Below are 12,812 nucleotides of genomic sequence, written 5' to 3'. Positions count from 1 at the left end.
AAGAGTTCTCTGTTAGCCAAGAAGATGTTGCATGTCTGTAATTCCAGCTACTTAGAGTTTCTGTAGGAGATTTATCATTTTATGTTTTACATTTAGGTTTATGGTACATTTCAGGTTACTTTTGTGATAATTAGGTCTCCTTTCTAGAATCATTTTATTTTATTTGGATGTCCTGTAATTTTAATACTTTCTTGAGAAGACAGTCTTCTCCATTGTATTACCTTATTCCTTTGTCAGTTGTCTTTTTTTGGTGTATGTATGTTTTGAATTTGCTTTTCTGTTCCTCAGCTCTTAATTATCTGTTTTTGTTGTTTTTTTTTTGTTAACCCCACAGTGTCTTGAACTTTGTTCTTTCCTATTAGTATTGTATGAGTTACTCTGGATCTCTATATAAATGTTATAGTCAGTTTGTGATATCCGCAAAATAATTTCCTGAAGTTTTGATTGGGACTATATTGAAATCAGATTTTTTTGTGTGTGTGTGTGGTACTGGGAATGGAACCAGGGGCATTCTACTTCCGAGCTGCACCCCCAGCCCTATTTTTTATTCTTTATTTTGAAACAGGGTCTCACTGAGTTAGAAAGGTCCTCACTAAGTAGCTGAGGCTGGCTGTGAACCATTATCCTTCTCTCTCAAAATACTAAGTCTTTCTATTCATGAACATGAAAATTTTTTACATTTTATTCAGCTCTTATTTGAATCCGTAATTAACAATTTTCCTAAACAAGTGCACATATGAACTCACTGGAATGTTCTAGGTTCCCTCATGTAGATCTTGTGCATATTTTGTTAAATACTTCAGTTTTTAGGTGGCAGTATAAACGACAATGTGTTTTAAGTTCCAATAGCTGCTTATGTAGAAACAGATTGGATTTTGTGTTTTAACCAAATATCCTATGTCCCATAATCATCTCTTTCTCCTCCTCTTGATAGGTTTGAGATTTGTTAAACAGTTTTTGTGCATCTATTGGTATGTTTATGTTTTTCTTTTTTAGTGTGTCTGTGTGATAAATTGACTTTTGACTGTTTAATCATTCCTACGCGCCTGAAATCAGTCCTACTTTGTTATATTTCATTGGAAATTTTTTTTGGAATTTGCACTTATGTATATGAGATATATAAAGCTAGTTTTTTAAATAGTATACTTGTTTTTTAGTGTTAAGATAATGCTGACTTCCTGAAGAACTATTCTACGAAGTATTCTTTTTGCTTCTATTTTCTGAAAGGTATTATGGAGAACTGAAATGGTTTCATCCTTAAATGTTAGGAAGAATTCACTAGTAAGTCCATATTGGCATTGCACATTCTGTTTTAGAAAATAACTATTCATTCACTTTATTTTATATTGGCTAATTCTTTAAATTATCTCTTTCTTTTGTGGATTTTGGCACATTTCTTTCAAAGACTTGCTTAAAGTCATAGTTTGCCGGGCGTGGTGGCGCACGCTTGTAATCCCCGCGCTTGGGAGGCAGAGACAGGAGGATCGCACAGGTTCGAAGCCAGCCACGTGTGCTGGCTTAGGAGACCCTGTTTCCAAATAAAAATGTAAAAATAGGTCTGGGAGTGTAGCCCGGAGGTAGAAGGGCTTCCAGGAACCTCAGTACCACCAAAAAAAAAAAAAGTCCATAGTGTTCTTTTATCATGCTTTACTGCCAATGGCATTTCTATTTGTTTGTTTGTTTGTGGCACTGGGGGTAGAACCTAGGGGCCTTCTACCTCCGGGCTACACTCCCAGACCTATTGATTGATTGATTGATTGATTGATTGATTGATTGGTACTGGGGTGGAACCCAGGGGTTTTCTACCTCTGGGCTATACTCCCAGACCTATTTTCTATTTTACTTGGAAACAAGGTCTCACTAAGTTGCTTTGAACCTGTGTGATCCTCCTGCCTCAGCCTCCCAAGCGCAGGGATTACAAGCATGCGCCACCACGCCCAGCACCCAGACCTATTTTTGATATTTTTTTAAGTTTGGAAACAGGGTCTCTTAAGCCAGCTGAGGCTGGCTTTAAACCTGCGCGATCCTCCTGTCTCAGCCTCCGAAGCACGGGGATGACAAGTGTGCACCACCATGCCTGCTAGCAATGTGTAATTCTGTGGTTAAGTCTTTTTTTTTTTTTTTTTTTTTTTTTGGTGGTACTGGGAGTAGAACCCAGAGGCTTTCTACCTCTGGACTATACTCCCAGACCTATTTTCTTCTTCTTTTTTTTTTTTTTTTTTTTTTTGGAAACAGGGTCTCAGTAAATTTCTGAGAGCCTCACTAAGTAGCTGAGCCTGGCTTCGAACCTGTGCGATCCTCCTGTCTCAGCCTCCCAATTGCTGGGATTACAAGCATGCACCATCACACCCGGCTAAGTATCAGTATTTTAGTAGCCTTTGTATTCATGAATTTCTAAAATTTCCCTCCCTGGGCTTTATACAATGTGTGTCATTGATGGCTCTAGGAAGATAGAATTAAGGATTTACCCCTTATGAAAGGCTGAATTTGGTTATTTCTCTTCATTCCAGGTCAGTTAGGTTCTGATCAGGCTTTAGTAGGTTAGGTCTCTTGAGAGCAGTTCTTATTTAAAAAAAAAAAAAGCTCTGGCATGTTTCTTTTTGTGTGTGGGGATGGGGTGGGGGGTACTGGGGTTCCTGGAAGCCCTTCTACCTCTGGGCTACACTCCCAGACCTATTTTATATTTTTGTTTGAAAACGGTCTCTTAAGCCAGCGCGGCTGGCTTTGAACTTGCGCAATCCTTCTGTCTTCGCCTCCCAAGTGCGAGGATTACAAGAGTACGTCACCATGCCCGGCTCTTCCCTTTTTTTTTTTTAATATGCTTTGAGAGTTATTAAGGAAGTTTCTACCTGGGCCTGTTTGTTGGAATGTTGGACCTTTTCCCTCTCTCTATTAGCTTCACAGTCTAACTTACATATCTTTAATCCATCTCAAGTTGACTCCTGTGCAGAGTGAGATGCAAGGATTTTGTTCCATTTCTCTACAGTACAACTGGATAACCAGTTTTCCCACCACCATTTGTTGAAAAGGTTTTTTTTTTCTTCTCTCTAATGTAGGTGTCTGGTACTTTATTAAAAATCACTTGGCTGTAAGTGTGTGGAATTCTGTATCTCTGCTTCCATTGTGTGTGTTGTGTGTGTGTCTATTTTTGTGCTGATATCATGCTGTTTTTATTAATATAGCTTTGAAGTATAATTTGAGGTCAAGAATTTGTGATGGATGCCTCCTCTTTTTTGGCATGCTCCTAATGGCTGCTTTTTATATCTCTCCTGGAAGCCCAAGAGAATTTTTGTCTTACCTTCGGTGTGAATAATGGTGGGACTTATGTAGTTAAAACTAACAAAATTATGTATATCCCTTTCTTGGGCACTCTCCTGAGGCATTTTTGTTTTTCTTTCTCAGAATTGGGGGTTGGACTCAGGGTCTTGTGCTTGCTAGGCAAGTGCTTTACCCTGAACTATTATCACCCATGGAAGTTTTAGATCTATTCAGTTTGTGATTTTTTTTTTCTTCATGACTCAATGTTGATGCAGTGTAGGTATTCATAAAAGTTTATTTTTTTCATGGAAGTTTTAGATCTATTCAGTTTGTGATTTTTTTTTTCTTCATGACTCAATGTTGATGCAGTGTAGGTATTCATAAAAGTTTATTTTTTTCATATAATTATTTAGTTGTCCAGCTTTTTAGGATATATATATATTTATTTATTTTATAACAATAAAGTACCATGAAATCTATCTAATATTATCCTTTTCTGATATTGAGGCTTATCTTTCTTGGTGAATCTAACCAAAAGCTTGACATACTCATTTTCAGGAACCAGATTTTGTCTTTGCTATTTTGCTCTGTTACTTTTCCAGTTCTCTGCACTTATCTAATTTCCCCTTTGGGAAAATTATTTGTTTGTTTTTTTTTTTTTTTACTTAATTTTTTATTTAAGTTTGAAAGTTAGGCAATATGTTAATAACTCTTACCCAATTCCTCTTCACACTGCCTTTGCTGCATTTATAGGTTTAGATAGGCTATTTTTGTTTTTAATCTTCCTATTGTCCTAATTTTGTGTAATTTTCTTCTGGTGTGTATATTAAAATTTGTCATTTAATTTTCACTAGTTTGAAGATTATCCTTTTTTTTCTGTTTATTTCTGCTTTCCTTACCTTGTGTTCTGAATAGATTGTGACTTCAGTGTAAGACCTCTCTCTCTCTCTCTCTTTTTTTTTTTTAATCTTTTTATCTTCTGTCTGGCTGTTCTACCAATGTTGAAAGTAGGGTATTGCCGGGTGTGGTACTGCACGCTTGTAATCTCAGCATTCAGGAGGCTGAGACAGGAGGATTTCAGTTTCATGACAGCCTCAGCTACTTAGTGAGGCCCTTTGCAATTCAGGGAGACCCTGTTTCAAAATAAAGAATAAAAATAAGACTTGGGGGTGTAGTTGGGAGGTAGATTGTCCCAGTTTCACCCCCGGTACCACACACACAAAAGAAATATGAAAGTAGGGTATTGAAAGCTTTTCACCAGTAATATAGAACACTTTCTCCTCAATGTGTCATTGTTTTCTACATATTTTTAGCAACTCTAAAATTTGGCGCATCTCTATTTATTTAATTATTTACCGGTCTGGGGATGGAACTCGGGGGCATTCGACTTCCAAGCTATACCCCCAGCCCTGTTTTTATTCTTTATTTTGAAACTGGGTCTCACTGAGTTGCAAAGGGCCTCACTAAGTAGCTGAGGCTGTCCACAAACCGCAATCCTCCTGTCTCAGCCTCCCAAATGCTGGGATTACAAGCCTGCACCACCACGTCGGATCTATTTATAATTAATATATTTTTGGTAAAAATTTCTCTACTTAAAACCCTTTTTTCTCCTCTGAGTTTTTATATTTGAGCTAATTGTCATTAACATTAACATGTTATATGTTATATGTTGTCAATCTTTTATTTGTTAATTTCTTGAGTTTTATTAGGTATTTTTATTGTTTGTTTATAAGTATTTATCTGATTTACTGTAATGCTTTCCCACTAAGTTACATTCAATTCAGAAAATTTTATATTTCTGAGTCTCCTTTTGGGGAATACAGTTGTACTCCCAGTTGGCAGGTGGCTTTACTTCACAAAGACTATTGAATCAGAGCTAGATAAGAGTTATTTTCTTTTTTGTCTTTCCTAATTTGGTATTCAGTAGATTGTCTTGTATGTTCTGTGTCCGTCTCCTTCCTGTGACTTCCAAATTCTGATTTTTTTGTGAGAGTGCTGAAGAACTTGGCACTCCTTTTAGATATTCTTATTTAGCTTTTGTCATTCCCCAACTGTAGCACTTGAACATTTAGAATGCTTGTTAATAAACTTTGCAGGATAACTTATTAAAGTTTTGCTGAATACTTACACCTCCTGTGACTTTCCACCTGGCTTTGACATGGATTTTGAGCTATTTCTAGGCCTGCTGTTCATATCTACTCTGGATATGTTTTACTAGAATTAAATCACTTTACCACAGCCATCTTATTTGTGTTTCTGGGGTATTTTTTCCTTATTCAGATAGCTCATTGCTATTTTTAAACAAGTGGTTCATTTTATTTACTTTTCTGTTCTAAGCAGGTTCAGTAGTTTGTTCCCAATTGTTTCATCTCACTTGGAGAAATCCAGATGCATACCTTTTTTTCTTAGTTTGCTTCTTAAATTTCTATTTGTTTGCCATGTGTGGTGGCACACACTTGTAAACCAAGCGCTTGGGAGGCTGAGACAGGAGGATGGCACAGGTTCAAAGCCAGCCTCGGCTACTTAGTGAGGCTCTCAGCAACTTAGTGAGACCCTGTTTCCAAAGAAAGTATAAAATAGGTATGGGAGTATAGCCCGGAGGTAGAAAAGCCCCTGGATTCCACCCCTAGTAACACACACACACACACACACACACACACACACACACACACACACACACACACTGTGTTTGATTGCACACAGTAAAAGTCACTTAAGTAATATTCAGTTATTAAAGTTAACAGATGCACAGAGAATTGTAACCTCCAATACAGTTATAATGTAGACTACAGAAGTTTCTGGTTTTTTATTATTACGGGGACTGAACCCAGTGGCATTCTATCTCTGAGCTCCAACCCCATTTCTTTTTTTCGGCGATACTGGGATGAAACCCAGGGGCTTTGTATCTCCTAACTATACCTCCAACCCCTATTTTTTAGTCTTTTTATTTCTTTGAAACAGAATCTCACTTTGTTGTAAAGGGTCTCACTAAATAGCTGAGGCTGTCCGCAAATCCCAGTTCTCTGGTCCTACCCTCCTGAATGCTGGGATTACACACACCTGGCTGTGTGTGTGTGTGTGTGTGTGTGTGTGTGTGTGTGTGTGTGTGTGTGTGTGTGTGTGTGTGTGGTGTTGCTGGGGATGGCTGTGTGTGTGTGTGTGTGTGTGTGTGTGTGTGGTGTTGCTGGGGATGGAACCCAGGGGCATTCTACCTCTGAACTACCCAACCCTAGTTTTTACTCTTAACTTTGAAACAGTCTCACTGAGTTGCAAAGGGACTCACTAAATAGCTGAGGCTGTCCTTGAACCGAGGTCCTCCTGTCTCAGCCTCCCAAATAATGGAATTATAAGCATGCACCACCATGCCTGCTCTGTATTTTTTATTTTGAAATAGGATCACAGTAAGTTTCGGAGCCTCATTAAGTACCTAAGGCTGGCCTCAAACCTGTGATCCTCCTGTCTCAAGACTCCCAAGTACTTGGATTACAAGCATGCACCACTATGCTTGGCTCCAAAATTTTGTTCTATTGACCATTTGTATTCAACTCATCTGTCCTCTGTTCCTGATATTTCTGATCTGTTTGTTTGGTTATCTATGTTACCTGTTGAAGTTTATTTGGGTGATTAAAAGAGTCAAGCCAGCTGGGTATTGTGTGGCACTCTTGTAATTGAGACCAGAGGATCAATGTTCACAGACAACCTCAACTACTTAGCAAGTCCCTTCACAACTCAGTGAAACCCTATTTTAAAAAAATTAAAAAGACTAAAACATCGGGCTGAGGGTGTAGGTATAATGCGCCTGGGTTCCATCTCTGGTACTGAAAAAAATATATAAATAAAAGACCCTATCAAAAAGCTCACTGAAAGAATAGCTTAAGTATAATTTAAATGCCTTTCAATTAAAATAAAACTTAAACCCAGATACTTTTACTGACTTTTTTTTTTTTTTTTTTTTTTGGTGTACCAGGGGTTGAACCTAGTGGCATTCTAATTCTTTGGAGAATACCCCAACCCTATTTTTAAAAATTCATTATTTTGAAACAGGTCTCACTAAGTTGTGGACAGCCTCACTAAGTTGCTCAGCTGGCCAAGAACCTACACTCCTCTCTGAGGTTCCCAAATACTGGTATTGCAGGTGTGCCTGGCTGTCACAAACTCTTTTCAAAATAAAAATAAAATAGGGCTGGGGTAAAATAGGACTCAGAGGTAGAATGCCCCTGCATTCAATTCCCCTCCCCCCCAAAAAATGACGTTTCTCAGGGTTTTTTTTTTTTTTTTTTGTGGTACTGGGGTTTCTGGAAGCCCTTCTACCTCCGGGCTACACTCCCAGACCTATTTTTACATTTTTTATATTTGGAAACAGGGTCTCCTAAGCCAACGCGCGCGGCTGGCTTCAAACCTGCGCGATCCTCCTGTCTCTGCCTCCCAAGCGCGGGGATTACAAGCGTGCGCCACCACGCCCGGTGTTTCTCAATTTTTTATTTATTTTTTTGGAGGGGTGGTACTGGGGTGGAACCCAGGGGCTTTCTACCTCCAGGCTATACTCCCAGTCCTTTTTTCTATTTTATTTGGAAACAGGGTCTCACCAAGTTGCTGAGAGCTTCACTAAGTAGCTGAGGCTGGCTTCGAACCCGTGCCATCCTCCTGTCTCAGCCTCCCATGCGCTGGGATTACAACCGTGCGCCACCACGCCCGGTTCTCAAAATAATTTTTAAAAGATTTGTTCAGCCCGGAATGGTGACGCACGCCTGTAATCCCCGCTCTTTGGAGGCAGAGACAGGAGGATCGCGCAGGTTCGAAACCAGCTGCACTGGCTTAAGAGACCCCGTTTCCAAATAAATAAATAAATAAATAAAAGTTATTTTTAAAAAGTTATAAAAGAAACCCGATTTGTTCAGTTGGGTGTTGTGGCACGCACCTACAATTCCAGACAGGATTGTAAGTTTGAGGCCAGCCTCAGCAATTTATAGTTAGGCCCTCTGCAATTTAGTGAAAAGTTTTTTTTTCTTTTTCCTGTGACTGGGTATGAACTCAGGGGCATTCTACCTCCAAGGTACACCATCAGTCTCATTTTTTAGTCTTTTTTATTTTTGAAACTGGGACTAACTGAGATGCGAAGGGCTTCACTAAGTACCTGAGGCTTCCTGAGAACTGCAATCCTCTGGTCTCTGCCTCCCGAATGCTGGGATTACAAGCATGCGCCACCACGCCTGGCTGAAGACTTTTTTTTTTGTGGGAGGGGGGTGGTACTGGGGTTCCTGAAAGCCCTTCTACCTCCGGGCTACACTCCCAGACCTATTTTATATATTTTTTAAAATTTGGAAACAGAGTCTCTTAAGCCAGTAAGGCTGGCTCGGAACCAGAGTCTCTTAAGCCAGCAAGGCTGGCTCCGATACTCCTGTCTCCGCCTCCCGAGCACAAGGATTACAAACGTGCGCCACCACGCCCAGCTCTAGCTGAAGACTTTTTAAAAATAAAACATGGCTGTGAACCCAGGCGTGGTGGCGCACACTTATAACCCCAGCATTCGGGAGGCTGAGACTGTAGGATCGGTTCACAGACAGCCTCACCTACTTAGTAAAGCCCTTCGCAACTCAGTGAGACCCTTTCAAAATAAAGAAAAAAAAATAGGGCTGGGGGTGTAGCTTGGAGGTCAAATGCTCCTGGGTTCCATCCCCAGACCCGCAAAAAAAAAAAAAAAAAAAGGCTGTGGATGTAGGTCAGAGGTAAAATTCTAGCTCTTGGGTTCAATCCCCAGTACTGCAGAGAAGAAAGATATGTTGCTTAAAATTGAGTATTTGGGCTGGTTGTGGTGGTGCAAGCATGTTAACTCCAGGGTTTGGGAGGCTGAGACAGGAGGATCGCACAGGTTCGAAGCCAGCCTCGGCTACTTAGTAAGGCTCTCAGCAACTACTGAGACCCTGTTTCCATATAAAGTATAAAATAGGTCTGGAAGTATAGCTCAGAGGTAGAATGCCCCTGGGTTCCATCCCCAGTACCGCCAAAAAAGAAAAAGAAAAAAAACTGAGTATTTTGCTTTCTATATATAACAAGGAAGTGTTAATTCTTGTAGCTATTGCTTTTTCTTTTGTGTTTCTGAAGGGGAACACAGAATGAACAAAATTGGGTCATAAAGAAATTTATAATCTATAAATACAATTTTTTTTTATGATACTGGGAATGAAACCCAGGGGCATTCTACCTTCAAGCTATGCCCCCAGCCATATTTTTATTCTTTATTTTGAAACAGGGTCATGCTGAGTTCTTTCTCAGCTTCCCAAATGCTGGGGTTGCCAGTGTGCACCACCACACCCGTCTAGTTAGGAAATTTTGTATAAAAATTTCTGTTTTTTATTAAGAAATATAGAATTTCATGAGGAAATTGTAATAAATCTATGAAAGCAGAAAATATATGACAATAGAATAGCCTTAACAAATATATAGTAAAACTTAGTGATAAGTAAACATAACTTGACTAACATAGTGGGAAACTGTAAAATAATTTTTTTATTTTAAAACTGGGAACCACCAGCCGGGTGTGGTGGCTCATGCTTGTAATCCCCACGCTTGGGAGGCTGAGACAGGAGGATTGCACAGGTTTGAAGCCAGCCTCAGCTACTTAGTGAGGCTCTCAGCAACTTAATGAGACCCTGTTTCCAAATAAAATATAAAATAGGTCTGGGAGTATAGCCTGGAAGTAGAAAGCCTCCAAAAAAAAAAAAAACTGGGAACCACCTTAGAGCCTCACACTTGATAGAATTGTTTATCCTATAAATTTAATCACCTTACTTTTAGGATATCTTTAGGGAGATATTTGAAGTTTATCTAAAATTTGTAACTAAGAATGCTAATCACAGCAGGGCGTGGTGGCCTGTGCTTGTAATCCCTGCGCTTGGGAGGGGGAGCCAGGAGGATCACACAGGTTTGAAGCCAGCTGCACTGACTTAAGAGACTCTGTTTCCAAATAAAAATATAAAAATAGGTCTGGGAGTGTAGCCCAGAGGTAGAAAGGCTTCCAGGAACCCCAGTACCACCAAAATAAATAAATAAATGAATAAATAAATAAATAGTATCTTCTATTTTTAATTTGGTTAAGTTATGCAGTATTGTATGGCCATGAATCTTCTTAATCAGGTGAGAAAATACTTCCATGACGATGAAAAGAGGTGGGGAAGAAGGCAGCACTGATACCCCAGTTTTATTATATATTTATAGAGAGATACTGGATGATTAAAAATAAATATTTATACTTAATCTGTGCTTATTTGAATTACTAGACATTATTATATATATTATAGAAATTAAATCTAGACTATTTAACTTTTAAGATTTCATCAACTGATTCTTCCAATGAGAATTCCCCAGCAGCTCCTCCAGATGAACAAGGTCAGGGTGATGCTCCACCACAACATGATGATGAGGAACCTGCATTTCCACATACTGACCTGGCAAAGTTGGATGACATGATCAACAGGTGCATTTATTTTTATTTGTTTTACATTCATTGTTAATGGAGGTACTGGAAAAACAATTATTATTAAATATGTATGGCGGCTAGTATTAAATAAGAAATAGTGGACAGCATTATCAAAGAGACTTAGCTGTCTTAAATAGTAAATGTTTGTTTGTTTGTTTGTTTGTTTGTTTGTTTGTTTGTTTGTTTTGGTGGTACTGGAGTTTCTACCCTCCTACCTCCGTGCTACACTCCCAGACCTATTTTTTATATTTTTATTTGGAAACAGGATCTCTTAAGCCAGCAAGACTGGCTTCAAACTTGCCTGATTACAAGTGTGGGGCCTGGGGATTACAAGTGTGGCAAGTGTGTGCCACCAGCCTGGCAATAGTTAATGTTTTAATTGTAGCCAGATATTTTGTAAAGTGTGTGTGTGGGGGGGTGAGAAATATTGGGATTGAACTCAGAAACATTTTACCTCTGAGCTACACAGTTGCCCCTCCCCCCAGTGATACTGGAGTTCCTGGAAACTCTTCTACCTCCAGGCTACACTCCCAGGCTTATTTTATATTTTTTTAATTTGGAAACGGGGTCTCTTAAGCCAGCACGGCTGGTTCGACCTGCTTGATCCTCTTGTCTCTGCTTCCCAAGCGTGGGGATTACAAGTGTGCACCACCAGCCTGGCCCTTTTTTTTTGAAACTATGTCTCACTAGGTTGGTGAAAGTCTCACTATTTGAGTCTGTCCTCAAACCTGCTATTCTCCTTTCTCAGCCTCCCAAATACTGAGATTACAAGCATGTACCACTACTACATGCAGACATTCCTATGAATTTGAAAATTTCAAAGCTAATAACAGTATGAATAAGATTTCAAACTAATTATGCTATATGATTCTTTACTGTATTTCTGGTGGGGGATGGTGGCATTTTTATCAGATTTATTATTGAAATATACTTAAATAAGTTTTCTGCATTACTTTCAGACATAAAGTATTCTTATAACAATAGGCTTAGAAATCTGTGGCTGAAAAATCTTAGAGTGGTAAATGTTTTGTGACAAATATTAAAACAAGCTTGTCACTTTTTTTTTTTTTTTTTTTTTTTTTTTTTTTTTGTGGTACTGGGGTTCCTAAAAACCCTTCTACTTCCGGGCTACACTTCCAGACCTATTTTTTATATATTTTTTTTATTTGGAAACAGGGTCTCTTAAGCCAGCAACACTGGCTTCAAACTTAAGCGATCTCTGCCGCAAGTTCGGGGATTACAAGCGTGCGCCACCACGCCTGGCTGTCACTCTGCTTCTTATTAGCAAAAGGACACTTACCCTCTACCAATACTCTTGCATTTCAGTGACAAGTGAATATTTTAGTTTTTTTCTTTATGACAGCTATTGTAGTGAACTTTGTCATTTCCATCTCTCATCTGACAGTGCCTTAAAAATACTATATGGAAGTAAAATGGAGTCTCTTAATTCCACAAAGCTTTTAAAAAAAAAAAAGTTTATGATAATGTAATATAATTAAATATTTTATAGTAACTTATTCATAGTGTTTGATTAATGTAAAACCAACAAACCATCTTAATATATTATAATAATTCATAGGGCTCGTTGGGTGGTTCCTGTTTTGCCAAAAGGGGAATTAGAAGTGCTTTTAGAAGCTGCTATTGATCTTAGTAAAAAAGGTACGTTATAGATGTTGTTTTCATAACAGTACTATTGTGTGCGCTTTGCTTTCCTATTAATGAAGTTATTTATTTCTAATCTGCAGTATGTCAATCTTCCTAGTAAGGTTTATTTAAATATATATACATACATGTACTGAGAGCAAGCTCTCAGAGAAACCTTTTAGAAATCTGAATTTAAATTTTATGCAGGGTTTTTTTGTTTGTTTGTTTTTTGTTTTTGTTTTTGTGGTACTGGGGTTCCTGGAAACCCTTCTACCTCCGGCTACACTCCCAGACCTATTTTATGTTTTTTAATTTGGAAGCAGGGTCTCTTAAGCCACCAAGGCTGGCTTCGAACCAGCGGGATCCTTCTGTCTTCGCCTCCCAAGTGCAGGGATTACAAGTGTGCACCACCGCAACTGGCTTTTACATAGAT

General features: G+C 38.8%; 2 protein-coding genes across 3 annotated transcripts in view; both read left to right on the top strand.

Moving 5' to 3' along the window:
* LOC308279535 (F-box-like/WD repeat-containing protein TBL1XR1) overlaps nucleotides 1-12,812 on the top strand; it is a gene marked incomplete at both ends in the record, with an annotated part of 935,328 nt that overhangs the window by 279,421 nt on the left and 643,095 nt on the right.
* Nucleotides 1-12,812, top strand: part of LOC308279543 (ubiquitin carboxyl-terminal hydrolase 9X-like) — a gene marked incomplete at both ends in the record, with an annotated part of 146,498 nt that overhangs the window by 4,404 nt on the left and 129,282 nt on the right. For both annotated transcript variants that reach the window (XM_080719669.1, XM_080719670.1), the window contains 2 exons: nucleotides 10,587-10,732; nucleotides 12,315-12,394. In XM_080719669.1, the coding sequence (XP_080575795.1) occupies nucleotides 10,587-10,732; nucleotides 12,315-12,394 (226 nt within the window). The remainder of the gene's footprint in view (nucleotides 1-10,586; nucleotides 10,733-12,314; nucleotides 12,395-12,812) is intronic.

This window comes from Muscardinus avellanarius (assembly GCF_963383645.1).
Source record: "Muscardinus avellanarius genome assembly, chromosome: Y".
Classification (NCBI taxonomy): domain Eukaryota; kingdom Metazoa; phylum Chordata; class Mammalia; order Rodentia; family Gliridae; genus Muscardinus; species Muscardinus avellanarius.
Note: the sequence above shows the minus strand (reverse complement) of the source record. Positions and strands in the feature narration are given on the sequence as shown.